The sequence below is a fragment of the Dasypus novemcinctus genome, chromosome 29 (genome assembly GCF_030445035.2).
Source record: "Dasypus novemcinctus isolate mDasNov1 chromosome 29, mDasNov1.1.hap2, whole genome shotgun sequence".
Classification (NCBI taxonomy): domain Eukaryota; kingdom Metazoa; phylum Chordata; class Mammalia; order Cingulata; family Dasypodidae; genus Dasypus; species Dasypus novemcinctus.
In genome coordinates this window covers 18,328,248-18,354,730 of record NC_080701.1, presented here as the reverse complement: position 1 = coordinate 18,354,730, position 26,483 = coordinate 18,328,248, and the positions used below count along the sequence as shown (strand labels likewise).

Sequence of the window (26,483 nt, the reverse complement as noted above, 5' to 3'; positions counted from 1 at the left end):
TCTGGAGCCTGCCTTCAAAAGATATCCAGGATGTGACCCATTTTCGTTGCAATCACCACCGCTCAAGTCACGACCATTTGAACCTAGATTATTCTACTAGCCTCTTAACAGGCATCCGTGCTTCTGCTCTGGCTCCCTGTAAGTTTACCCTCAGCACAGCAGTTAGAACTTATCCTTGAAAATATTGAGTCACGCTACTCTGTATAAAAACCCTTGATGGCTTTCCATCTGGCTCAGAGTCAAGGTCAATGTCCTCACAGTCGCCTGGGTGTGTGTCCCTCCTGCTCCAATACTTCCCTGGCTTCTCTTTGTGCACTTTTCCCTTGGCCACTCTCTCCAACCATCCTGGCCCCCTTTGCTGTTGCCCAAAGAAGCTCTCACCTCACAGCTTGTACAACCTGTAGCTCCTTCTGTCTGGAAAGCTCTCCCTCCAGATATGCAGTGTTTGTTTTCTTGCTTTGTTTCAATGTCTTCTCAAATGTAATTTTATTAGAGAGACCTTCTCCCAACACCTTACACAAAACAGCAGCATTCCTTCCAGCCCTGCCTAAGGTACCCACTCTTCCTTATTATTTCTCTTCATAGCTCTTATTACCACCTTTATGGCAATCAGCATTATAAAGCTTCTGTTTTGAGGGTTGTTTTCCCTCTCTCCCCACTTAAACTGTGAGTTTCATAGAACTGGATCTGTTTTGCTCTCTGCTGATTCTCTACCACCTAGTATATGGTGGGCACTCAATACCTACTCAATGAATAGAGGGATATACTTGGGTAGAGTGGAAATGGAGAAAAGGTGATGAACTTGAGGTTGATGTAAGTGGTAGAAAAGTCATATTCTGATCATTTTTTGGGTGTTGAGCAGCAGAAGGGAGAGAAAAGGGATCGGGGGGCCAGGGAGGCTGCTCAGGCTTCTGACCCAGTTGCCTGAGTTCACTGAAATAAGAGAATATTGGGGGAGAGGGACTGGGGAGAGGGAAGGAAGGATACGTTCAGTTTTGAAGACGCTGAGATTACGCTTATGGGGAAATACTCAAGGGGGGAAGTTCTGGCAGTGGCTGAACTACAGAACCACTCATTGCTTTCATGCTTGGCACTCAGCTCTGTTAAGTAAAAGCAGCTATATGGAAAAGAGGTGAAGAGAGAATATGGGGTGCTGAGGGATATTCTAGAGGGAAGCTCAATCCTTTTCATTTCTTAGGTGGATCTGCTGACCTAGTCACTCCTCGGGAGCTCACAGCCTTTCTGGAAGCCTCGTTCCCATACCTCCAAGTAGTCTCATTGTCTGAAAGCAACCATTTTTCAGTCTGACTCTGGGGGTGCGTGTTTGCCATTCAGAACCTACTATATTTTACTGAACCTCCTGACATTGTTACACAACATTTATTGAAAGCACATTTGATGGTAATGAAGTTTCTATTAACTATGATTAAATCTCATAAAGCACCTGAAGATAATTTAAGATGTGCAGAAGCAGAAAATGAAACATTCGGTTTAGTACATTAGGAAACGTAATTGATTAAATTATCTCATTTACAATAAGTGCTTTCGTGAGCTATGCAGGGCACATATTTTCCCCAGTTTGTCATTATGACTTGCCAACAGATACCTTACGACTTCGCCTTCTTCTTACACCTCCCTGCAACTCCAAACTGGGCTCCTCGGCCCCCCCACTGCTCGCGTGAGGTTCTGAGTGATGTTTTCTCTCCACCAGGCCTGGGGGAGGCTCATGTGCACAGCTATATATAGGAACAGGTTGTTTCTCAATTATCTTCATAATTGACTTTGATTTTGCATCAGTGATGATTCATGTAGTCTTAAACTAAGCCCCTTTCCCACTGAACCACTGCCGCCTGAATTTGTATAATGCACTCCTCACCATGCAGCTTCCAGAGCGCCGATTGGATTCCCCTGGGAGCCTTTCGCAATCACAAATTGATTCTGGTAAGGTTTTATTTTTAGGAAATCATAAATTAAAACCGTTTAAGCGACTCCGTTGCAGTACCCAGCAATTAAACATGGTCCTTGGGAGCGGGAACCCCAAGCAAGAACTAATTCGGCCGTCCCCGAGGACCAGAAAGAGCTACTGTGGGGTTTATGGCTGGAAGGACAGATGTAACCAAATTAGAATGGCACAGGACTCACAAACTAAGCGTGAAATTAATTTTAAAAACACACACATACATTTCTAAATAGCTCCCACGGTGGCCGCGGGGCTGTCTGTGTCTTGCTTGCGCTGGCCATCAAAACCAGCAGGTGGCATGTAGTCTACCGCCAGAAGGAAGCTGGGAGTCCGCTGACTTAGCTGTCACCCTGAGGTGACACAGGCTCCGGCCAAATATTCAGGGGCATTGCTTTCTTTCTCTGCGCATAACGGGAACACACACATGCACACCCTGGTTCCCCCACACCCAACCTTCCCACAAGGTCCAAATCAAACATGCATGGTATCAGAGGGCCACTAAGACCAGGTTTCCTCGATGAGCAGCAAGAAAAGGACGCTAAGAAGTTTCGTTTCCATTCTTTTCCTAAGTCCTCACACTCTGAAAGTGATGGCATCATCGCATCTACAGCCGGCCTGAAGCAACAAAATCATGTCTGGACAGAATGGCTTTACTGGATCTTTCTCTCCCGTCTCCTGACCCCTCTTCCGAGGCACCTGATTGTTGTCTAACCTCACAGGGTCTTAATTCCAGCAAAGGAGTGAGCTAATGAGACTGTTAACTGTCCTGGGCTATCTCAATTGTATTAACCTAGGATTTAAAAGGGTACACGTCATTCACTGAATACTAGAATGAGAGACGCTGGACGGGGACAGCTTCTGCCAGCTTTACCAACCAAACGCTCCCCACGATTCAGATGCCTGTGGTCTGGGAACCACCTTTGGAGAAACATTTGCAACCTGGGCTGCACCTGGAATCACCTGAGAAGCTTTAAAAAAACGGAGCTTCCTGTGTGCAAAGTTGCCCCAAATTCTGATGCCGTTGGTCTGGGGTACGGCCTGGGAAAGGGGGTTTCTACAAGGTCTCAGGGTGATTCTGAAATGCAGCCGAGGCTGAGAAGCAGTGGGCCCAATGCCAAGCTGCCAAGGATGGGGCTGTGGGCCTCAGTCCAGGGGCCTAAGTGGAGATAATGCAGAAGAAGCAGATTGGGTAGAGGGAGCTACCCTTGGCACCAGCACCCAAATTCTCAGTTCACAGCTATTTCACTGTGGAACACTGGGTCCTAATCTCCCCCGTTGCCATGGATTCCACAGGAGGGAAGAGTCCCTACCGGCGTTCGCAGCCCCCTCAAACCTCCCCACTCACGTGCCCTCCCCCACAGAGAGGCCTGGTCGTCAGGTTTCTGCTGAAGGCGGCCCTCATGTACTGACAAATATTTATTAATTTTAATGCTGTAAATCTTCTCAGAAATAATCTGGGTATTTGTGGAGAAATGTACCTTTAGGCAGGAGGAATCAAGAGGAGAGATTTACTCTGAGGGAGGAGAGGGGAGGGCATATTTCTTGTCAATTTAAACCCTCTGATACGTGACTCCAAACTCACTGAGGAGACGCCCAGAGAGCCCTGGATGCTTCCCAGGAGCTCCGGCTCTGTTCGGCTCCTAAACACAGCGGTAAAGCAGCAAGTATGAGCATAAATTATAGTCGCAAGAGGAAAAATAACTTACTTTGGGGTTTTATTTCATGAAGAGGTTTTTTATCTAAAAGAAAGAAAGAGAAAAAGAAAGTTGCATTTAATAAATTTACATGGAGCAGATATATTTCCTCTCCCACTTTACGTTGAACTCTAGAAACATTCCCTTCACTTTTTGCAGACAATATGGATTAGGTTGTCCACATTTTTTTTCCCACTGTAATTTATATATATATATATTTCCCTTTCCAAATATTTTTCTAGGATGGCTGCCTCATTCCTTTCCTATTTTCCCTCAGGTTCACTAGAGTTTCTCTCTGTGGCATTTACTAGATTCTTTATCAGCACGATGGGTTCAGTGAGCTTGTGGCATATCCCTGTTTATATACAGCTGTATATAAAAGACTGCTCAGGTAAGGGATGCCACCTTGCTATATGAGATAGAAAAATGAACCAATGTGTAAATATTTAGAAGGAACCCTGCAGTGGTTTGCAATAATCGTGGCCTGGATCAAAAGTCCCAGGCTCTGCCTGCTTATCCAGCCTTCTTGGGTGTGGTGCTGTGAGCATGCTGGAGCTTGGAGTTTAAGGAAGCACTCTCTGTGGATGTAAATGTCAATTAAAACGAAGCTAGAGAATAATCTAGAGAATGTGTAACAGTGACTGGGGTGTAGATGAAGATTGTGATTAATAGGATAAAAAGAAGAATGTTCTTTTACAAAGTGTTAAGAATATGGTTGACACATGGGAAAATTACAAGTTATGGATGAGAGTTAACAGTAATATTGTAATATTTTTGTAGCAGTGGCAAAGAAGATATTTTATCAATTCTAAGGGACAACAATGGGGGAGGTAAGGGGTATGGGATTTTCCCTTCTGGAATAATGAAAACATTCTAAAATTGACTGAAGTGATGACAGCACAACTCTGATGAAAACGAAAGCTACTGAGTGTACACGTTGAATGGAATGTACAAAGCATGGCACTGTATAACGCAGGGAATCCAGCGGTGGAAGGTGGACTGTGATGAACAGAACAAATAGGAGAAGTTCTCTCATGAACTATAATATCCAAGATGTTAACCATGGAGTGGGTTGGGGAAAATGCCCCACATGTAAAGTATTAGTAGTAATATTTTGACAATGCTCTTTCATAGTTTGTAACTAATATTTCGCAACAATGGAAGGTGTTGGTGGTGGGGAGCTGTATGGGAGCGTTGTATGATGATATGCATGTCATTTTTTTAAGTTCACAATTTTCACTCTACACTTATGTATGCTCATGTATGAATGATATACTTCAAGAAAATTTTATATTAAAAAAAGTACTCTCTTTCGTTCCACATCTCCATTGTCTATTAAAATCTGTACTAGCTCTCTCAGTGGAAAAGGCATCATTTCATCATCATGGTTTTTAGCAGCGTGCAGATCAGATGAGGTAGGTAAAGAGAAAAGGCATTCAGCGTTATATTTCAACGAGACCCCAGGAACCACAGCTCAGGCGAGGTACTGTTCTCAGCTCTCTCCACCACTGTCCACCCACCCTCTCCTTCCCTTCGTCTACGTTCGCCGAGTAATCTCACTTTGCAAATCACATTGAGCCTTGGCATGTATGGCTAATTTTCTGTTTTATGCTGCAGTCTCTCCACTCAGACTCCTGCCCCATGCCATAATGCAGAAACCTGGGAAGACCACACCTCAGGCACCCTGTCCAGATTCCAGAGGCATGGCATGGTGGCTCACCCTTATTAGTCCCTTCCAGAGTTTTCATGGAATACTGCCAGACAACAAAGGGTGAGGATGTTGCTAATCACGCACAGAACAACACAACGGCAGGGAGACCTTGGAAGGCCACCTGAGGCAGTCCCTTCTTTCCTCCATGTGCCTGAAGGCAAGCCAAGGGGGGAGAGACTACCATTTTGGATTATGTCTTTAACTGAATCAAATCTGGCACAGTACACACTTGTGAACTTAAATAGATCTGAAGGGCTGCACCGTAATCCTTCCCGGTCACCGTAACCCTTCCCAAGCAGACACTGCTATACTGAGAGTCCTCTGTGGGACATCTCTTCCCATACCTTACTCCTTCATTAAGTACTGACTCTGACAGAAAGCCCTTGCGATATACCAATACAATGTGCTTTAAATACAACTCGAGTATTTTGCAATCTGATTTGTTGTGGAAGTAGCTTTTCAAAGTTGTGTGTACATGACATGCTTGCAAATAGGCCACCGTTGTTTTTTTTTTTAATCTTAGGGGAAAGTTAGTGGCACAGTGTAATTTTTGGTAAATATTTCTTTAGAATGAAAAATCCCCATAAAACTTAATAACATGTTCCGGGTTCTGTGACCATATTTGGAGTTTTACAAAGTCACATATCTTAGAGGACACTTGCGTTCTCTTTAATGCCCAGATTCAACGCCAGTAGTTTTCCCGAGAGCAGGTGGTACCTCCCAAAGTCCAGATGCTAATGCAGTCAAGAATTAGAATAAAACTACTTTGCTGTTTTTAACCTAACTTGGGTTTCTGCTCATTGCATGGTATCTGGAAGCATTTGGCATAGGCTCAGCGATGCTGGCAGGCCAAGGCTAAGACGTCGGAAAGTGATGCATGGCTAGAGCTACACAAGGAGACATGCAGAACATCTGTTTAGAACTCTGGCTGAGCTTAACAGTATTTTTTTTCTTTCTAAACCCCAGGAATGAAGATTATGCCAGGTAGCAAAATGGAACTCCATTAAAAACAGGAGAGTTATATAGAACAACTCTATGGAAAAATTAATCTAATACAGCCAGGCCATGAGAAAAAAACGGGGTGGTAGAGTTCTACCGGCGATCTCTCTGAAGGAGAAATGGAGATGAGCCTGAAAAGATCCCAAGAGCAGAGAATTTGACACGAGGGCTCATGGAGCAAGGGGGCAGGGCACCCCCGCCGACCCCGCCCCATGACCAAGTGGGCACTGAAACATGAGCACACACTCTCAGGGTCAGAACTGGATTTCAACCTTGAATTGTTCATGTTCTACTTTGTAACTTCAGTATTCTCAACCGTAAAATGGGAATATTAATGATCTTGGACGTCGGTACTGAGGATTAAGTGACCAATGGAAAGCTGCCAGCACCGGGCTGGTGTATGTTTGACCTCAAGAAATGGTAATAAAATAATATAATTTCAACATGTTCTGGTCATCAACGGCACCATCATTCACTGGGGAAATCACAATTCCCAATCAGAAATTCTTGTGACTCCTCAGGGGTACCCGAATGGAGGTTAGGAAACTTGTGTCTAGTCCTGGTTCTGCCATTATGAGACTGTGGACAGGTCAAGGTTGGTTTCCCATTATGTAAAAGGAAGGGTAGGTCCCCGCAGACCCTCCAACTTTAGTCCTCTGTAAGTCTGGAATAACAACCAAAGACAGTCCATGCATATCATTCAAAAGGATCCCCTAAAGCAGGGTAGAAATTCAGGACACTGCTCCACCTTGGGATTTGTTAAGCTATGCCAGGGCATCTGGTATGCCAGTGTGCACCCTTTTACACAGAAAAGGCAGGAAGCCTCTGGTACCCAAGTGATCTTTAGTCTCCCGAATGTAGCTTTGAAGCTGGGCTCTGCTGTACTTTGTAAGCTACAGCCCCATGGCTACCCACTGATGGCACTATCTCCCATTTCAGGACCTTTCATTCTGTTTGCATAATCATGTTCTCACAAGGTTCAGGGCCATATGTCCACTTGGCCTTGGTCCACCAAGTTCTCTGTGCTTGAATGTTCCCCCTCTCAGGGCCATGCTCAAATGACCCCTGCATAAATTAGTCCATTAGGGCTGTGGTTCTCAATGTATGGCTCACATCAGAAGTACCTGGGGAGCTGAAGAGACTACTCATGAGAGCACATAAACTACAGTGTAGACTATAATCCACGCTTGGTGGCAGTGCTCTGAGATGTGTTCATCAATTGCAATGAATGTACCACACAGATGAAAGAAGTTGTTGATGTGGGGAAAAGTGGGAGGTATGGGGAGCAGGGCACATGGGGATCCCCCGATCCCCGTATATTCTCTTGTAACATTTAAGTAATCAAAGTATCTTTTAAAAAATAAAAAAAGTGGGGGAAAAACAAAATGAGCTACCCCTGGCTGGGCCCCACTCCAAAGGAGCCCAATGAATTGGGGTCTGTGTTGTGATTACGGAGGGCACACTACTTCCTGGCAACACCTCGCGGCCCTCTGTGGTCCACTTGAGGTAGTCTCTGCCTCGTAAAGAGGCCTTGGGGTAGCTATGGTGGACAGATGGGCCCACTTGGAGGAATCTAATTTGGAGCCAGGGGCCAGTTTGGGAGGCTCACAGCAGTTTTCCAGAGTCTAACTTGTGCACGGAGAGGTACCGTCAGAGTAAAATGGGAATTGATGGTAAGTGATTATAACTCATTCTTGCAATCATATTGTGTATTTACAAGTGAAAGATGCAAGTGCTTTTTTAAAATTTTATGTTAATAGTGTTTTAAATTGTCATGCTTTCTTTGAAAATCATTTACACAGCTACTGCACAGTTACTGTATCCAAAATTAAAAAAAAATATATAGACAAACATAGAGGAAAGGAACATAATTCCACCACTAAGAGAAAATTACTCTTAATATGGAATTACATACCTATATAAAGTTTAGGCTTTTACCCCCTATGATTAGCTAAGATTCTCTATACTTATATGCATATATAAATATATATATACACACACACATACATACACTAACACAAAACCACATGGAATAGGCAATAATTGATTGTTTTTACCTACAGAAATGTGGAACTGTCTTTTATATTTTGCTCTGTAATCTGCTTTTGCCAATTAGGACTGAAATGCAAATACTGCTTTGTGTCTGTGTGTATGTGTGGGGGAGGTTAAAGATGTAGGCTAGATTTAGTAGATAGATAGATGGCAGAAAGAAGAGAGATTAAGAGAACAATCCCTTTTATTTTTGGTGGTGATTCATTTCTTTCTACCCCTCCTTTAATTCTGGCTTTCTTTGTTACCTGTGATGTTTCCAAAGCATTACCATGGTATCCATTGTTCCTAGGAGCTGTTTATAGCTGTACCCCCTCCCACCCACATCCAACCTTATCCTTTCTCTACCAGGGAACTAATGCGGCCAGGTGCCCGTAGCCCACCTCCTGGGAGCTGGGAGAGCAGGCCTGTGGAGGGCAGCACCTGTGGGCAGGTAAGTTCCGTCTCCAGCCCAATTAGTGGGCAGGGGTGCTGCTTCTCAAGACCGTCTGGTTTCATTTGAAATCCGCTCCTGTCAGTTCTGCAATGCTGCACAGGTATGCTTGATACTGGAGTCTATTTTTCTTGAGATTCAGGTATGTGCATTAAATGCCCCCCACGACATAAGCCCAGGCAGCAAGTCTCCCCTCAAGCAGCATTCCGGCTAACGTTACAGTTAACGTGTACCCTTTTTTGATTTTACTAACCTAGTCACCTCCCGCATTTTCACCTCTAAAGACTGCTTTTATTTCTTCACAAAGGTCTATGCTTTTAAAACCCTCTTCTGACCACTTTCAACTACCAACTGATGATGCAACTGGAAAATGACCTTATACGGAAGGTTCAATGCGGATCAGCAGAATATCCATGTCTACATAAAATACCATGACTTTAAAATGCTGTTTGACCTAAAAGTAAGGGAGAAATGAAAAGGAGAAATGAGTTTATATGGCTACGAGTTTCTAAAAAAGAGTCTGGAGGCTGGCAGAAGGATTGCCCTCATGCACAACTGAGCAGAGTCAGAGAGACAGATAAAGCAGATACAACCCCCAGATATTGGTTCCTTTGAGGGTTAAAGAGACCCATGGGAGTTATGGTCATGGCCGATGGGGTTAACTACCAAGGCAGATGACCCCTCTTTGGAAATGGTGTTTATGTGTGATGAAGCTGGACTCAGATGGGATCTCCCTTCATAAGACTTTCATGCTAATGTGCTGGAGGTGCAGTTAATGTTGGGGTTTAAGATATATTTAGGGGATTTGAATCTCTGGACTGACAATGTGATAGCCAGGTCCTGAGCCTCAACAGACTCCAGCACCTACAATCTGATCTATTGGACTTACCACACTCAGCTAAGATGGAGTTGAAGAAGGACAACCACCACACCATGGAGCCTAGAGTGATTACAACTGAAAATGGGAGGATTGCATCCAGCATCCATGTGGAATCTGAGCCTCCTCTTGACATAGAGGTGCAATGGACACAACCAATCCAATGTCCACATAGAAGAGGTGGTATTGGATTGGGAAAAGTGGACATGGTGGACGATGGGTATGGGGAAAGGCAGGAAGAGATGAGAGGTGGAGGCGTCTTTGGGACATGGAGCTGCCCTGGATGGTGCTTCAGAGGTAATCACCGGACATTGTAAATCCTCACAGGGCCCACTGGATGGAATAGAGGAGAGTATGGGCCATGATGTGAACCATTGTCTATGAGGTGCAGAGGTGCCCAAAGATGTACTTACCAAATCCAATGGATGTGTCATGATGATGGGAACGAGTGTTGTAGGGGGGGGGGAGAGGGGGGTGGGGGGGTGGGGTTGAATGGGACCTCACATATATATTTTTAATGTAATATTATTACAAAGTCAAAAACAAAACAAAACAAAACAAAACAAAACAAAAAAAATAAAACCCTCTTCTACTCGAAAAATGATATTTCTCTTTTATTTTACCCTCCATTTGCTTTGAAATCTTACATTAAGAGTTGATGCTGGAGTCTGTGGAACAGTCAGTCTTCTTTTCTGCTCATTCTTCAGCTGTCTTCTAGTGGTAGAATAATTCTCTAGCATCAGCCCTCAAGAATCTACCATGATTTCACAGGGCCTGCGAGTCATGGCCAAGTGCTCTGCCGACGTTGGGGTCTTCTGATAACTGGACCCCCCAACTCCAAATCTTAGTCCCTGCTGTGCCCCCAGAGAAATCCAATGCTCTAGGCAGATAAACCTAGAGCCTTAATTCTCTAGGTTCAACTCAGGGCTTTTGCCTCTCCTGCAGATACCCTTTTACCCCCTAAGCACTGATATAAAAATTTCCTGCCTTCAAGGCACAGATCAGTTTTTAAAAATACATATATTTTATTGAAGTATATCATTCATACACGAACATCCATAAACAATAAGCGTTTGGTGAAGACTGTGAACTTACAACATAAACATCCATAACATCATACGGGGCTCTCATACCCGCCCCCCCCCTTCACCAACACTTGGCATTGTTGTGAAACATTTGTTACAAACTATGCAAGAGCACACAGATCAGTTTTTGATTCCTTCATGAAGTCTTTGGTCATTACTCTGTTCAAAGGGATCTCCCTCTTTCTGGAACGATTTATCTTACTTAGAGTCCCTGAAATACAAGGTGGAACTTTTTGCAAAACTTAATTATTTCCTAAGTGTTAATTTGATTTATTTTATACTTTGGTAATTGCTTTCGGTTATGGGTCCTTTATGTGTAAATCATATTTAAAGGATTGGTTCCTGAATAATTGGCACTGTTACCAGAGAAATCAGAGCAAGAAAAATGGGGGAGAGATGAAATTAAAAATTATTTGCTTGATTATTTGCTGATTGGAAGAAAAGAAATTGAAGTTATTATTTTTTTTAAAGATTTATTTATTTATTTATTTCTCTCCCCTTCCTGCCCCCCTCAGTTGTCTGCTCTGTGTCCATTTGCTGTGCGTTCTTCTGTGACCGCTTTATTCTTATCAGCGGCACCGGGAATCTGTGTTTCTTTCTGTTGCATCATCTTGTTGTGCCAGCTCTCTGTGTGTGCTGTGCCACTCTTGGGCAGGCTGCACTTTCTTTTGCACTGGGCGGCTCTCCTTACAGGGTGCACTCCTTGCGCGTGGGGCTCCTCTACAAGGGGGGCACCCCTGCATGGCAGGGCACTCCTTGCGTACATCAGCACTGCGCATGGGCCAGCTCCACATGGGTCAGGAGGCCCTGGGTTTGAATCATGGACCTCCCACGTGGTAGGCAGATGCCCTATCTATTGGGCCAAGTCCACTTCCCTGAAGTTATTGATTATCAGAATGTTTCATTTATTCCTGCTTTCCCTTTCCCCCATTACTAGAAACAATTAAGAGCTGATGCTCTGCCCTCTGAATGCTAGCCAAGGCTGCAGGAAATCCCAGGACCTGGCAGATCTACCTTGTATTAGCACTGGAGGATAATTAGATAAACACAAGGCCTGCTCCGCACTGGCATCATCCCTGTGCTTCAATATGTCAGGCAGGCACTGAGGATGACAAGTGGGGCTTCTATTCTCTGCTGGGTGTTAAAACAGAAAGTTCATTTAGGCAATAGAATGTGCAGAAGCACAGCCGTTCACTTCCCAATAAACCCTAAAACAGTTCCAGTATCAAAAAACTCTGAAAAATCCAAAGACCATACATAAAACATAACTCCTTTCTAATTTTCACTGTCTTTAAATTTCCTCCTTGTATTTTTCCTTACAATATATTTTTAAAGATCCTTTTCAGAAATGACTCTTGAGAGGTCATCTTTATGTCACATGTTACTGGAGGAGTTCAATTCTTGCTTGTTCACCACCCCCCCATCACCCTGCTTTCCAGCAGGTAGAGACTTTGCAAGATCTATTACCCCCTTTTAAAATGTGGATCTGAGTTAGTCCATGGGGATAAGTGCAGAGAATATGAGGTTTGAGAGATTCCTCTCAGGGTTCTCCAGTTGATAATATCTGTTAGAGAAATCACTGGTCTTCCCAGAGATATCTGGGTAATGAGTGGAATTCCAGGGCTGGAAGGGCAAAAACACCTACCTGAGTAAAAATTCATAAGGTCAAAGGTGCACATTAGTAAATGAAAAACAGCTCTATTGACATCATCCAAATGCGTATTGCTCAGGATCCCATCTTGTTAATTAGGTAAAGACAGAAGGGTCCCACTATAGCAGATGGCTCTGGATGGCACGTCTGATGACAACGACCTTCCAGAATGGCCCCTTAGCCAAAGAACACGGTTACTGTGTGTGCATGTAGGATATGTAGTCTTCCCCTTTTGTTTTCTTTCCCGTTTGGGTCTCTCTTTAGGAATGCCCTATACCGAGTTTCCAAACTCAGCCAAATGTGTCCATAATGCATGTTCACAAGAGACATTTGCGTATTTTATTTGTGAGCTACAGCACTGAAATTTAGAGATTTCATACCATTTTTGTTATGCTGTTTTAACCATTACTGCTGATTCTGCATGTGTTGGTGTGTTTTTGTGATATGTTTTGAGCAAGGAATGCTCAAGCCAGTGCAGTTTTCAGCATGTGACCACAAAAGTTTCCTATCAGAAACTGAACTCAAAGTGATAAACACAATCCTTCTGACTCTTCTCCAAGGTAGGATGCATATTAAAATCCCTTTTCTATCCTGTGAATTTTTTATTTTGATTCTCTATCCTCCATTCCCACAATAGAACTATACATTAAAAGCTGAAAAGTAGTCTATAATTCAGGCTAAAATGAATCAACTATTGGTTTATGTTTTGTTGATCACATCCTTTAAGGCAGGAGTAATATTCAAGTTTCTTAAAAACTAGGGTGACACAGATACCATCCTATCCGTGTAAGTGCCAGCCATGGTATAGGGCCAGGTGGCTTTCTGGTGTGTCAATAACTGTCTTTTTTTCTTTTTTTTAATTTTTTAATTAAAGTTAATAGATCACAAGGAATGGTACATTAAAAAACGTAAAAAAAATAATAACTCTCTCTTAATTGCTGAATCACAGGGAGGTCTGGGCATGGAATGGATCTGGGATTAGGATTTGGGAGGGTGGTTGTTAAAATGAATATTGAAGCAAATATATCAGTATCTTAAGAACTGGTATTACAAACTCTCAGTCCTGCCTTAAACAAAAAGATGTTTAAAGAGAAATTACGAATTGAGGACTCTTGACTTCTAGGTTTTGAAAGCTTTATCGATCCTTGCTAGCTACACATATATGTACCATTACATTCTAAGCTACTTGTGTGTGGAGCCTATGCCTGTCTTGTTCACCTATATTCCCAGTACCTGGAATAGTAAATGGAATATAATAGGTACTCAATAAATGTTTGCTGAATGAATGAGTGCAGCTAAGCCTGATATGCAATTTCAATTATGAGCATTTCAAAGCCAGGGTCCATAAATTTCCTATGTTCTATATAAATGTCTAAGCAATCCCATATGAATCACTTTTGATGAAATGATTGGAGTAGAATGCTAAAGGGACCTGATTTGATGACTCAGTCCTTATGTGAAGGTGGCAGCCTATTTTGATGGGATAGGGCATGGAATTACTTTTGTTTGATATCTAAAAGCAGCCACTCTCACTCTGGGTAATAATTACTCAAATGGTTGATTTTAGGTATAATTGGATTAGAATAATTTCTTCTCAAAACTGGTTAAAAAGCAAATGAACCCAAAGCACTGACATGCCAGTGTTGTCATTTTCATATATATACATAAACCTTACATATGTGTGTTTTTTTCATATGAATATTTAAGATATAAAAATTATGATTTCAAGTTTTAAACCTGGGATAAAATTTAGAGATCATCTTGCCCGAAAACCTCATTTTGTAGATGGGACACAAGGCACAGTATCATGGGAGATTTGCCCAAGGTCATGTGCTAAAACATCCAACTCCTAGTTCAGATCTCTTTTCAATACCACATGATCTCTCTGTAAATGATCATGGCAATACTGCATTCCACTGAACACGTACATTGTCCTGTACCAAACATACACATACCAGACCAGGTCTTATAATACTGACACGTACTCTGGAGAAAAGAAAAGGCTAGGATTAATAGAGTTAGTGATAATGTCTATTGACAATGTTAATAATTGTCTACGTTTATGTATCACCTTTCTCAATGACCTTGAAGAGACAGGTGTATTTAAGTTGTAATTTAAGGAGAAAAGGTAGAATCAAAACAAAAAGGTTTCCTCTATCTCTATTAATTCACTTTGTTCAGCACACCCCAGAGGCCACTGAATTCTTTCCAGGAGTAGATTACTCAGTTTTAAATCACTTCCCTGATTGGGCTCTTGCCATTTCTTTTATAGCCAGACCACTCTATGATCTCAGACATTAAATCTTTCGCTAGTACAGACAAATATTTCTTACCCAGGGTTTTGTACTGTTGAATCCTGATTAAATACACTCCAAATGTAGAATCTGGGGTCCAGAGAACTGATGAAATGGGAGACTGTTTTACCTGACTAGAGAGTCTGAATTTTGAAAGTTTCCAGATTAGAAGGGATGGCTTGGATGTCAATAGTTACAGATAGCTCAAACTCTTCACCATTTAAAAAAACAGAAAGAAAAAATATGGCAAGATTGCTAATACTTGGGATCTGGGAAGGTGGAATAAGGGAAATATCAGACATAACAAATTTCATTGCTCCAGAATGGTTGGCAGCCAAAGGGTAATCCTGGGATCTGCAGATTGCTATAGGATTGATCCCAGCACACAGAGTAATCGTGAGTACATGGGCTAGTCTTTCTGCAGTGAGAAGGGAATTCTCAGTTTGTGCTGCAAATTAGGACTTGCTTTATAAAAATATTTTCTATCAAGGTTGTTAGAGCATGCCTATTTCATAAAATGAGAGAAACCTGTATACCCCCCCTCAGTATAGCCTCAGTATAGTACTGATTTTCTCAATTGTGGATCATTCAGGCTCCTTGATTTTCTTCCTTCCCTCTCCTGGGCCTTCCCTTTGAGTTATTTTTAACTATTGTTTAGAATCATAGAATTTTAGAGCTGGATGGCCCTTAGAGATCACCTTGTCTGTTCTTTCCCCAGGACCAAATCCTAGTTGTTAGACAAAGGAAGGTTGGAAATTTAGAGCTGTTCATTCAGCTACTTATCAGAAATTCTTGGAAAGGATAATGGAACTCTTACGTCACATGAAGTTGAAAAATATTTGTGAATTTTTAGGGTTGTACTAAACTCTTTTTCTATAACTGACAGTGTATCTCAAATTACTGCTAGGAACTGATTGTATAAAGAACATAATTTGTGTCTATTGTAGACTTTAATGACAAGTACAATTTATTTCATTAGAAACATTATGTTAATCTGATATATAAGGAAATTTATTAATAAAAGATCTAAACTTTTACATTGTCAAAACTTTTACAGAACATGGAAGTCTACTTTCTCTACCTTGGGTCCCTTTAATTTAACACACAAATACAAAAACATGTACACTAGTTATTATTATTTATACAAGTGGAGTGCTTACTATAGATGCTAAGTGCTTTTAATGGGTGAGGTCATCTCTCCCTTAAAAGGAACTCTTTATAAGGTCCTATGACAATTTCTATTTTATAGATCTAGAATATTTAGCTTAGAGAAATTAAGAGACTTGCATGTTCATAGCATGGCAATCAGAATTCAAACTCAAGCAACCAAGTATAATTCCAGAGCTTCTGAGCCCAGAGCTCGGATCCTTAAACCTGACCTTTAGCTATAGGATGAGGGTGGTTCAAGTACAGTGGTCAATTCTATTCATTTCTCCCAACTGTAGGTTCAGGTCCATTTCCAATCTTTCAAAAACAATATCAACTTATAATTGGCTTCAACTCAAGAATCACAGAGGACCTCAGAAGGCTATTCATCCCCGTCTCTGAATGCCAATCTACCCCAGGCCTATCCCAGGCTGGCACCATGGCAGAGTGATCACTGAGCCTTTGAACTTTCCATAGTTCAGAGCTGCTGTATTCCCTGTGCTTCAAGAGGGTATCACCTACAAAATCTTTCTCTTTTCTTTGAAATGCCTTTGCATTCCCACCAATTACCCAGTTCTATGGTGAAAATGTCACTTCCTTAAGCAATGTTTTTAAGCTCTCTAAAGGGTGTCTCTGTCCAGTTATATCATCGCAGGGACCTGTTCTTATTTTTTGTTTCATTTTCTTGGGTTTTGTTTTATTTTATTTTGCTTTTGTCTTTCTTCTCTTTCTGTAAGTAATGTGATCTAGAGGTACATGTATCCTACTCTCCAGCTGTACAAATTTAGTTTGAGAGTCCTTCTTATTTATGGTGGAGATGTTTTATTTCAAATCCTTTCATAAAATGAACAAAGTTAAGATGTGCCTGAGATAAACAACCTTCTGGAGGTTGTTTCTGAAGCACAAAACACTTACTGTCCAGTTTTGCAGCAAAAGACTGTAAGCATAGTGGGAAAGACATATATTGATATATGTTGGGGAGGTAGGAAAATGCAGATAGAAGGAAAGGAAGAAAGAGACTGGCAGATTAATTGCCTTGATTTCTTTTACCTGAGAAAGCAATTATTATCTGAGTCACTCTGTCATGACTGCATACGTATAGCACAGGTCCATGAAGAAATACAGAAAAGGTGGTGTCTCTTGGATAACAAAGGGCATCTTAAGTGTTTCCGAGCTGGTTGATAAGAAAGACCAAGGATTTTTAATGGCTTATGAAATATACATCAATCATGAACAAATGGATGAAGGTCAGTCCTCATTGGGAAGGGTGATTATGTGGAAAAAAAGTCAGATGTCTTTTTCTTTTCATTAACAAGGCATAAAACAGGAAGGTCTATAGTGGGTAGATAAGAAAGGGAGAAATCTTATGGGAATTTATTATCCATGATTTGTTCTTTTTCCTCTTTCCACCCAATTCGACTAAGGAGATGGCACTCATGTGCAAGACATCTTGACACCAGGCAGAAAAATGGCAGTTTTTGCATTGTAGAATTAAAAAAATGCTTTCACTAAAGACATGTGAATATCAAGCTATCTCTGCTTTATTTTCATCTTTAATTAAGCACAATGGCTGAGCCACTCTACTCTGTCTCATTAAAGCTAGTTATACACTAGTCTTCTTATTGGGTCCCATAATGGGAAAATGTTTATTGGGGCATGGGGGAGAGATTGCTGCTAAGCTGCTAATGACACCAGATGTGTCCAAATCTACATCCTCATTACTGTGGGTCTCTAATATTATATCCACATTTACTATGCTGACTACCAGAAGGCTACTCCCTGAATGAATCCATGCTTTCTTTTTTTGTAGAACGCCAGCTATCGGGCATATCTAAGAATAAAATATTTATGTAAAAAGGAGCACCTACTATGAACTACAAATGGAACTGAAATGTGATTTTAATATTAAAACCACTTGAGAGAATTAGCAAGCAGTAGGAAACTTGATGCTGACATGGTTTCTGACTGATGGCATTTTCACTTTTTTTTTGCTCCATAGAGTTTAACTATGCTATGATTAAGCAATTGAGCAGGGTCACTGGTTCTGAAATGTGAACTTATCCAATATAAAGTTTAAGAACGACTCAAGAATGATTCATGGCTCTTTGCTTCAGCAAAGGAACTGATGGCTCTTGTTTTGGTAAAAGGACACCCATCCATTATAATTCTCTACAAGAGGCATTCTGCAAACCTCTAACAAAAACATAAACCACTTGTTTCAGATGTACCAAGGTATTTCCAGGATGAAAACTCTATTTCAGTGTCCCAGGAAATACAGGACAGGAACATAGGTAATTACCATAATGGATGACAAGGATGCTTAGACCGGTCTGAGAGAAAACACTTAACAAGGCAACCCTTACTTTGATATAATTATAGGCTTAGCTTTTCAGGTGCTTCCTGAGGTCTTTTAAGTAGAACATTCAATTGGCAATGTGGCTCATTATGAGACATAGCTTGGGGACGTTCATTTGTACCTTTTCTGGTACAGATATCTTTGCCTTTGGCATAGTTTCCAAACTGTCAATTCAAACTTTATCTATATACCCATCAGAAATGAAAACAAATCACCTTTTGACTGATATTTTAGTGTCGGACTGTCCATGTTGAAGTGACCTATTTACGTTCTGACAAAAAGGATGGATTAGCCATCAGACCTTGAAGAGTGACTCTTTCGGGCTCTAGTGGCATTTCTGGGGCTTCCTTCTCACCATGTATCTGGGCACTAAGCGGATCTATTTGATGTTTTCCAACCAAAGCCCGTGGTTTCCTACCTAGCTGCTTTTCCTGTTCCTCAGGACCCACCTAAACCAGCTCTCCATTTTGACCACCCCTGTCGAGGAGGCAGGTGGGTGCTGTTTTCCTCCGGCTGAGTTGCTCCATGCAGCAGGTGTAAAGGACAATGGCCGGGACACTGCATGGGTTGTGGAGGGTGGCCCGGGAGGAGCTTTGCTTATCTCACCCTAAGACGGGAATCGGCACCAGCTCGTGCTCCCCCATGGTGGCTTTTCTTGCTGATTTTCAGCGGACAGAAAAGCCCACTGCCATCCACCATCAAGTCTGAAGCAAAGAAGAAGAAAGGTCTAAGCCGCTGGCCTGCTCGCCCCCTCCCAGAGCCTGGGGTGCTTCTCCAGAGGTGCCCAATGCCATGGTGAAGAGTGAGGCTCTGCCAGACACAGCTCCCATGCAGGGCCAAGGGCGAGGCTACCCCCTGGACACAGGGCGAGAAACAGGGTCCGCGGGCAGGGGGCCTCCCTGAGCTGTGGGAAGTGTGCCTGGGACTCAGCCCAGACAGGGAACAAAAAGAGAGGAAAAGAAAAGAAAATGGCCTGGTCCTGGTGTCCCAGTTCAGAAAAATATGGACCCACAGTTCTCGTTTCTTGACAATGACATCACTAGGAAAACAATGGTCTTCATGAAAGCATTGGCTGTTTGGTTTCTGCTCAAAGTTTGGACCCTTGGACTAACTTCTATTGTCAAGATACCCTAACTTTACTCTCCCCAGTGTTGGGGCACTTATTTTCTTTTTGAAAGCATTTAGGTGTGGCCATCTGTGATAGTGGAACACCGAGGTTCTGAGCTCCAGTCACAAGTGACCAACCGTCACACCCAAATATTAAAGCCATCATTCAGAGCTGGCGGCGCCATCGCTCGGAGAAACGCAGCCGTCTGGAGATGCTGATGCTTTGTTGGGAACTCAATAAAAATAAAAGAAAGAATTATAGGTCATCTGGAGTCAGGTGATGTTGTTGTTCACCCTCCAAACGAAGCTGGGGATTGAGGAATAGCTTTAGGGAAAAATTAGGGTGAAGGAAATTCCCAAACTGTAACATAACCTAGATCTACCCACAAAGCTACTGTTCCAGAAGGCTGTTGCCAAATGGTATTTTAATCAAACCCAGCCTTCACGAGAGCTCTTCTCTGGGAGTACAGCTCGTTTCACCAAGAGTGCTCCAGCAGAGGAGCAGCCAGCAGCAGCGTGAGGGGGACCCAGGGCCATTTCCAGCGGCAGTTAACTGGATTGCTGTTTGTTGCTTCCTGCAGAGGTAGTGAAATGTTATTTCTCCCACTGACGTTGGTAGCTGCTCCATCTAAAAGGCAGATTCCATCCTCTTACAAACATGCCTCTTTGCCCCTGGTATGCAAATCCAAACCATTCACCTCTGTGACTTCACAGGCTTCAGCTTCGTTCCCTCAAAAAGCTTCGTCACTGCAGTCAAGTGCCTGTGATCAGGTCTGACAGCCATTCTAATATACATATGATGGAAGCAAAGGATGCCAGGAAAACCATGCTTCAGTAAAAAAGGGAATGGAAGGAATGAACAGACCAAATAGAAAGAAAGTGATCACAGCATTTTATACCGGGGGAGAGGATGATATTACAGAGATCTTACATCTAATACTGAACATAATGCAAGCTTCCTTGTCTTCCTAGCTAGTTTATTTCAACTATAGGAAAATAGAAACAGAAGGTTTATCTGTGACTCAATCCAAACACTGCCAAGGTCCATGGGAAGGGTTCCTTCAGCAAACTAATGAAATGCTGAAAGCAATTACCTGTATTATGGCCATGAGCGGCTCAGGATAGAGCTTCACCAGTATGTATATCTTAGATTTTAGAGTTGGCATCCAAGCTTGCCAGTGTACCCTCAGGGCTGCCAATTCCGTTCAGCACTAAACAGAATGCTTACACAATTGAGGAAAGATTGTATGTTGTAATACAAGTATAAATAAATAATATTCATGTATTTGGTGACAATTCTTTCTTAAATTAGGGGTTAGTCATTGTCTGGTTTCACTCAGTAACTCTAAGATTACATCTCATTCTAATGTTAAAGCCAGATAGTCATCGATTTTCCTCTAGAGAAAGTCTAATCGGTGGTTGATAGGGAAGATTATAATCGTGATTATTTAAAATTCAACCAGTAGCCAAATATTCATATAAACTTGGTTTTTTAAAAGAATATGAGATTCATAGTCCTAATGGTATCAGTTTAAAAGTATGGCCACATGTTAAAAAAAAAAATGCATTTCAGAAAAATCTGGGGGTAGTAAAGAAAGGTGGCCAGAAAAATATTTTCCTAAATAAACCTCTCGCTTACTGAGTCTGTGTTCTGTTTCCTTAGATTTAGGAAGAGGGAAGGCATTTTGGAGAAGGCAAATGGGAGAGGTGCCATGCATGGTACTCAGTTCTGTTACTAGCACTAAGGGCTATTTGTAAGTGTTCATTTCATTGTATTAATCATTTGGTATAAATTTTTAAAATACAATAGCACGTTTGGATATGCTTACTTTCAAGGATACCCAGTCATTGAGATGCACAACAGTAAATCCAACTTTCTCCTTACTGTCATCTCTCCAAGTAAAAAGCAATACATATTCCTGAAAAGATCACAAACTATTGGGCTATGTGATTTTTTGCTGCTTATTTTCCACAGAGTTTTTCAAGAAAGCAACCTAATTCCAGGGAATTTCAATGTGTTGAATCTTGGGTTTTTTAGAGATGCAAGAAAAATCTATACACCTTAGCTCCTCTGAGTGTTCATGAAGAGAAAGGCTTAATATGTACAGAGAACCTAATTGTGTGTCAAGAAATGTTCAAATACCTATATAATCATTTAGCCTTCACAATAACCAAAAAAGTGTATATCCTTATTAGAGCAGATGTAGGTTTAAAAAAACATCATGCAGGGAAACGGACTTTGGCCCAGTGGTTAGGGCGTCCGTCTACCATATGGGAGGTCGGGGGTTCAAACCCCGGCCTCCTTGACCCGTGTGGAGCTGGCCCATGCGCAGTGCTGATGCGCGCAAGGAGTGCCTTGCCACGCAAGGGTGTCCCCCGCGTGGGGGAGTCCCACGCGCAAGGAGTGCGCCCGTGAGGAGAGCCGCCCAGCGCGAAAAGAAAGAGCAGCCTGCCCAGGAATGGCGCCGCCCACACTTCCCGTGCCGCTGACGACAACAGAAGCGGACAAAGAAACAAGACGCAGCAAATAGACACCAAGAACAGACAAACGGGGAGGGGGGGGGGGGGGAAGGAATTAAATAAATAAATAAATCTTTAAAAAAAAATTAAAGCTACCAGCATGAAAATGAGGTTGGGAAGATGTTTAAAAAAAAACAAAAACAAAAACAAAAACAAAAAACATCATGCAGGAAGTGGACTTTCCATATAGCCCTCCCACACACACAGTTTTTACTGTAATTACGATTTTGCATTAGCATGCTGCCTTTGTTAAAATTATAGAAACAATACTAATATAATTATGTTATTAACTTTAACCTCTTTATATTAGGGTTCACTCTTTGTGTTTTGCATTTCTATGTTTTTTTCTAATACTTACTTTTTTCTAATACACAATTCAGTGCTGTTAATTTCGTATGCAAGGTTATGCCTCCATCCCCATAGCCAAAACTTTTCTATCACCACAAACAGAAACTCCCTATCAATAAAACTTTAACTCCCCATTCCCTACCCTTACTCAGCCACTGGTAACTTATATTCTGGTTTCTGATTTTATGAATATAAATATACATATTCTGTTTATTTCATATAAATAAGATTGCAAGGTATTTCTCCTTTTATGTCTGGCTTAGCTTACTTCACTCAACATCATGTCTTCACAGTTCAGCCGTGTTATACCTTGCATCAGAATTTCATTCTTTCCAAAAAATATTGCACTGTGTGAATACATCATATTTTCTTTACCCATTTACCTGTTGATGGACACTTGTGTTGCTTCCATCTTTTGACACTTGTTGCTATGAACATTGTTGTGCAAATGTCTGTTTGAATTCCTTCTACCGATTCTTTGGTGGACTATACATAGTAGTGGGATTGCTGGTCACATAGTAATTCTATACTCAACTTTCTTCAGTAAGGAAAACAAATTGTTGGCTACACAATTGTACATTCCAACCAAGAATGTATGAGTGTTCTTTTTAAAACTCATTCTAGTGGGTGTGAAATAGTATCTCCATGTAGGTTTTGATTTGCATTTGCTAATGATACTAGCACCTTTTCAAGTGCTTATTGCCATTTGAATTTATTTATTTTTTAAAAATTTCTCTCCCCTTCCTCCATCCTACCCCAGTTGTCTGTTCTCTGCATCCATTTGCTGTGTGTTCTTCTGTGTCCGCTTCTATTCCTGTCAGCGGCACCAGAAATCCGTGTCTTTTTGTTGCGTCATCTTGCTGTGTCAGCTCTCCGTGTGTGCGATGCCACCCTGGTGGGTTGAACTTTCTTTCGTGCTGGGCAGCTCTCCTTACGGGGTGCACTCCTTGTGCAGGGGACACCCCTGTGTGGCACAGCACTCCTTGTGCACATCAGCACTGTGCATGGGCCAGCTCCACATGGGACAAGGAGGCCCTAGTTTTAAACTGTGGACCTCCCATGTGGTAGATGGATGCTTTATCTGTTGAGTCAAGTCTGCTTCCCTGAATTTATTCTTTAGAGAAATGTTTATTCAAGGCTTTCTCCCATTTTTAAATTTAGGCCATGGGTCTTTCTGTTATTCAATTGTAGAAGTTCTTTATATATTCTGGATATTAAACCTTTTTCAGACACATGGTTTCCAAATATTATCTCCCATTCTCTACGTTATCTTTCTGTTTTTTTGATAAAGTATTTTGATGAACCAAAGATTTCCATTTTGATAAGTCTCATCTATTTTTTCCCTTTGTTGCTTCTATTTTTGGTGTAAAGTCTAAGAGAGCCACACATAGGGTCCTAAAAATGTTTCCCTCTGTTTTCTTCTAGGAGCTTTAAACTTTTATTTCTTGTATATTTAGGTATTTGCTCGATTTTGAGTTAATATTTGTTTATGGTTAAGGTAGGGGTTCACCTTCATTATTCTGCACATGGCTATCCAGTTCTCTCAGCACCGTATGTTGAAGAGACTGTTTTCCCCCACTGAGTGGGCTTGACATCGTTGTCAAAAATCAGTTGACCAAAGGGAAAAGTTTACAAAAGTTTATTTCTGAAATCTCTAATTGATTCCATTGCTTTATTTATTTATTTATTTTTAATTTATTGAAGTATATCACTCAGGCATAAACATACACAAATAAGTATATAGTAATAGTTGTGAACTTATAAAACAAACATATATATAATCATACAGGACTCCTGCATCTCACCCTACTTCCAATACCTTGCATTGTTGTTAGGCACTTTTAACTAATGATTAAAGAGCATTGTCAAATTATTACTACTAACCAAAGTATTTTTCCCCAACCCACCCTATTATTATCTTTATATCATTTATATATGAACATACGTAAATAATAAGTGTATGGTAAAAATTGTGAACTTACAAAGCAAACATGTATAACATCATACAGAAGTCCCATATATCAACCCTCCATCAACATCAAGCATTGTTGTGAGATGTCTGTTACAAATTATGACAGAATATTGTCAAAATCTTACTACTAATTATCGTCCTTATCTTATATTTGGTGTAGTTTTCTCCAACCCACCCTATTGTTATTTTTAAAATATATTTTTATGACAGAAGTTGTAAACTTATAAAACAATCATGCATATGTAGGTAATTCCTGAACAACACATCTCTATCAACACACCACACTGTGGTGGGGCACTTGTTACAGATAAGATATCATCTGATTGTTACCATGTCCATAGTGTACATTTGGCGCACATTTTCCATACTGCCCCATTATCAACACAGTACATTTTTAGCATAGATGCAAGAATATTATATTATTACTGCTGACCACAGTCCATAAGTCACTCCAGTTGTATTCTTCCCATGCTTTCGCTGCATTCCCACCACCCAGCAACAGTGATATACATTTACTATAGCTCACAAAGGACACTCTTGCATCTGTACCATCAACCACAGTTCTCATCCACCTCTTGGCTTACCATGCTATTCAGTTCCTATATTATTCTTATTCTGTCAATTGGCATTTACATACCTAGACTACCATTTTCAGTCACATCCCCATTTATATATTAGCTGTTACTGTGTGTTACCATCCACTTTATACATTTCCACACATTTACAGTAAAGCTAATTAAAACTTCTACATTCATTAAACATCAGTAGTTCATCTCAGTACTCCTCTTAACTCCTTTAAAATCCACCACCTACCACTAGGTCTTGAAGATATTTTCCTACAATTTCTTCTAGAAGCTTTAAGTTCTTGCTTTTATTTTTAGGTTTTTAATCCATTTTGAGTTAATTTTTGGATAAGGTGTGAGATAAGGGTTCTTTCCTTCTTTTGGGTATGGATATCCAGTTCATTCCACACCATTTGTTGTATGGACTGTTCTGCCCAAGCTATGTGGGTTTGACAGGCTAGTCAAAAATCACTTGACCGTACGTGTAAGGGTCTGTTTCTGAACCATCAATTTGGTTCCATTGGTCTGTTGTGTCTCACTTTATGTCAGTACCATGCTGTTTTTACCACTATAGCTAGGTAATATAATTTAAAGTCTGGAGATGAGAGTTCACTTTTCCTTTTTAAATGTTTCTGGCTATTCAGGACCCCTTACCCTTCCAAATAAATTTCATAATCGTGTTTACAATTTTTTCTTTAATGCTGGTGGAATTTTTATTGGGATCTAATTGAATCTGTATATCAATTTGAGGAGAATTGACATTTTAATGATATTTACTTTTCCAATCTGTGAGCATGGAATGTTCTTCCAGTTATTTAGGACTTTTTTGATTTCTTTTAACATTGAGTTGCAGTTTTCTGAATACAAGTGCTTTACAATGTTGGGAAAGTTTATTCCTCACTATTTGAGTTTTATCTGTCATATTTTATTTTCACCACTCTTTTGACACTTTGTCACTTATTACTATAATGTTTATTTCTAGGCTCTCTTCCAGGCCTCTCTCTCCTGTCTTTTCTTTTTCAGACTCTAGCACACCCTTTAATATGTCCTGAAATTCCAGTCTCTTGGGTAGAAATTCTCTCAGTTTCTGTTTATCTGTGAATATTCTAATCTCACCTTCATTTCTGAAAGACAGTCTTGCTGGATATAAGATTCTTGGCTGGAAGTTTTTCTCTTGTAGTATCTTAAATATGTCAGACCTCTGTCTTCTTACCGCCATGGTTTCTGGTGAGAAATCAGTACTTAATCTTACTGGGTATCCCTTATATGTTATGCATTGCTTTTCTCCCGCTGGTCTCAGAATTCACTTTTTGTGTTTGGCATTTGACATTCTGATGAGTATGTGTCTCAGAGTTGGTCTATTCCAATTTTTTCAGATGGGTATGTTGTGCTTCTTGGATATGGATATCTATGTCCTTCAATAAGGTTGAGAAATTTTCTACCATTATTTCTTCAAATAATCCTTCTGCCCCTTTTCCCTTCTCTTCTCTTTCTGGGACACTCATGACAGTATGTTTGTATTTCTTTTGCTGTCATTTAGTCCCCTGAGACCTTGTTCAATTATTTTCCATTCTTTTCTTCATCTGTTCTTTGTATGTTCACTTTCTGAGGCCATTTCTTAAAGCTCACCAACCTTTTCTTCTGCCTCCTGAAATCTGCTATTGATTCGAGCATTTTTTAAAAATTTCATTTATTGCATCTTTCATTCCCATAATATG

The 26,483-nt window shown here is 41.0% G+C and overlaps 1 protein-coding gene across 1 annotated transcript in view; it reads right to left on the bottom strand.

The window, feature by feature from the left end:
* UNC5D (unc-5 netrin receptor D) overlaps positions 1–26,483 on the bottom strand; it is a 245,011-nt gene that overhangs the window by 82,879 nt on the left and 135,649 nt on the right. Inside the window, exon 8 of the mRNA XM_058289814.2 lies at positions 3,667–3,699. Within this exon, the coding sequence (XP_058145797.1) occupies positions 3,667–3,699 (33 nt within the window). The remainder of the gene's footprint in view (positions 1–3,666; positions 3,700–26,483) is intronic.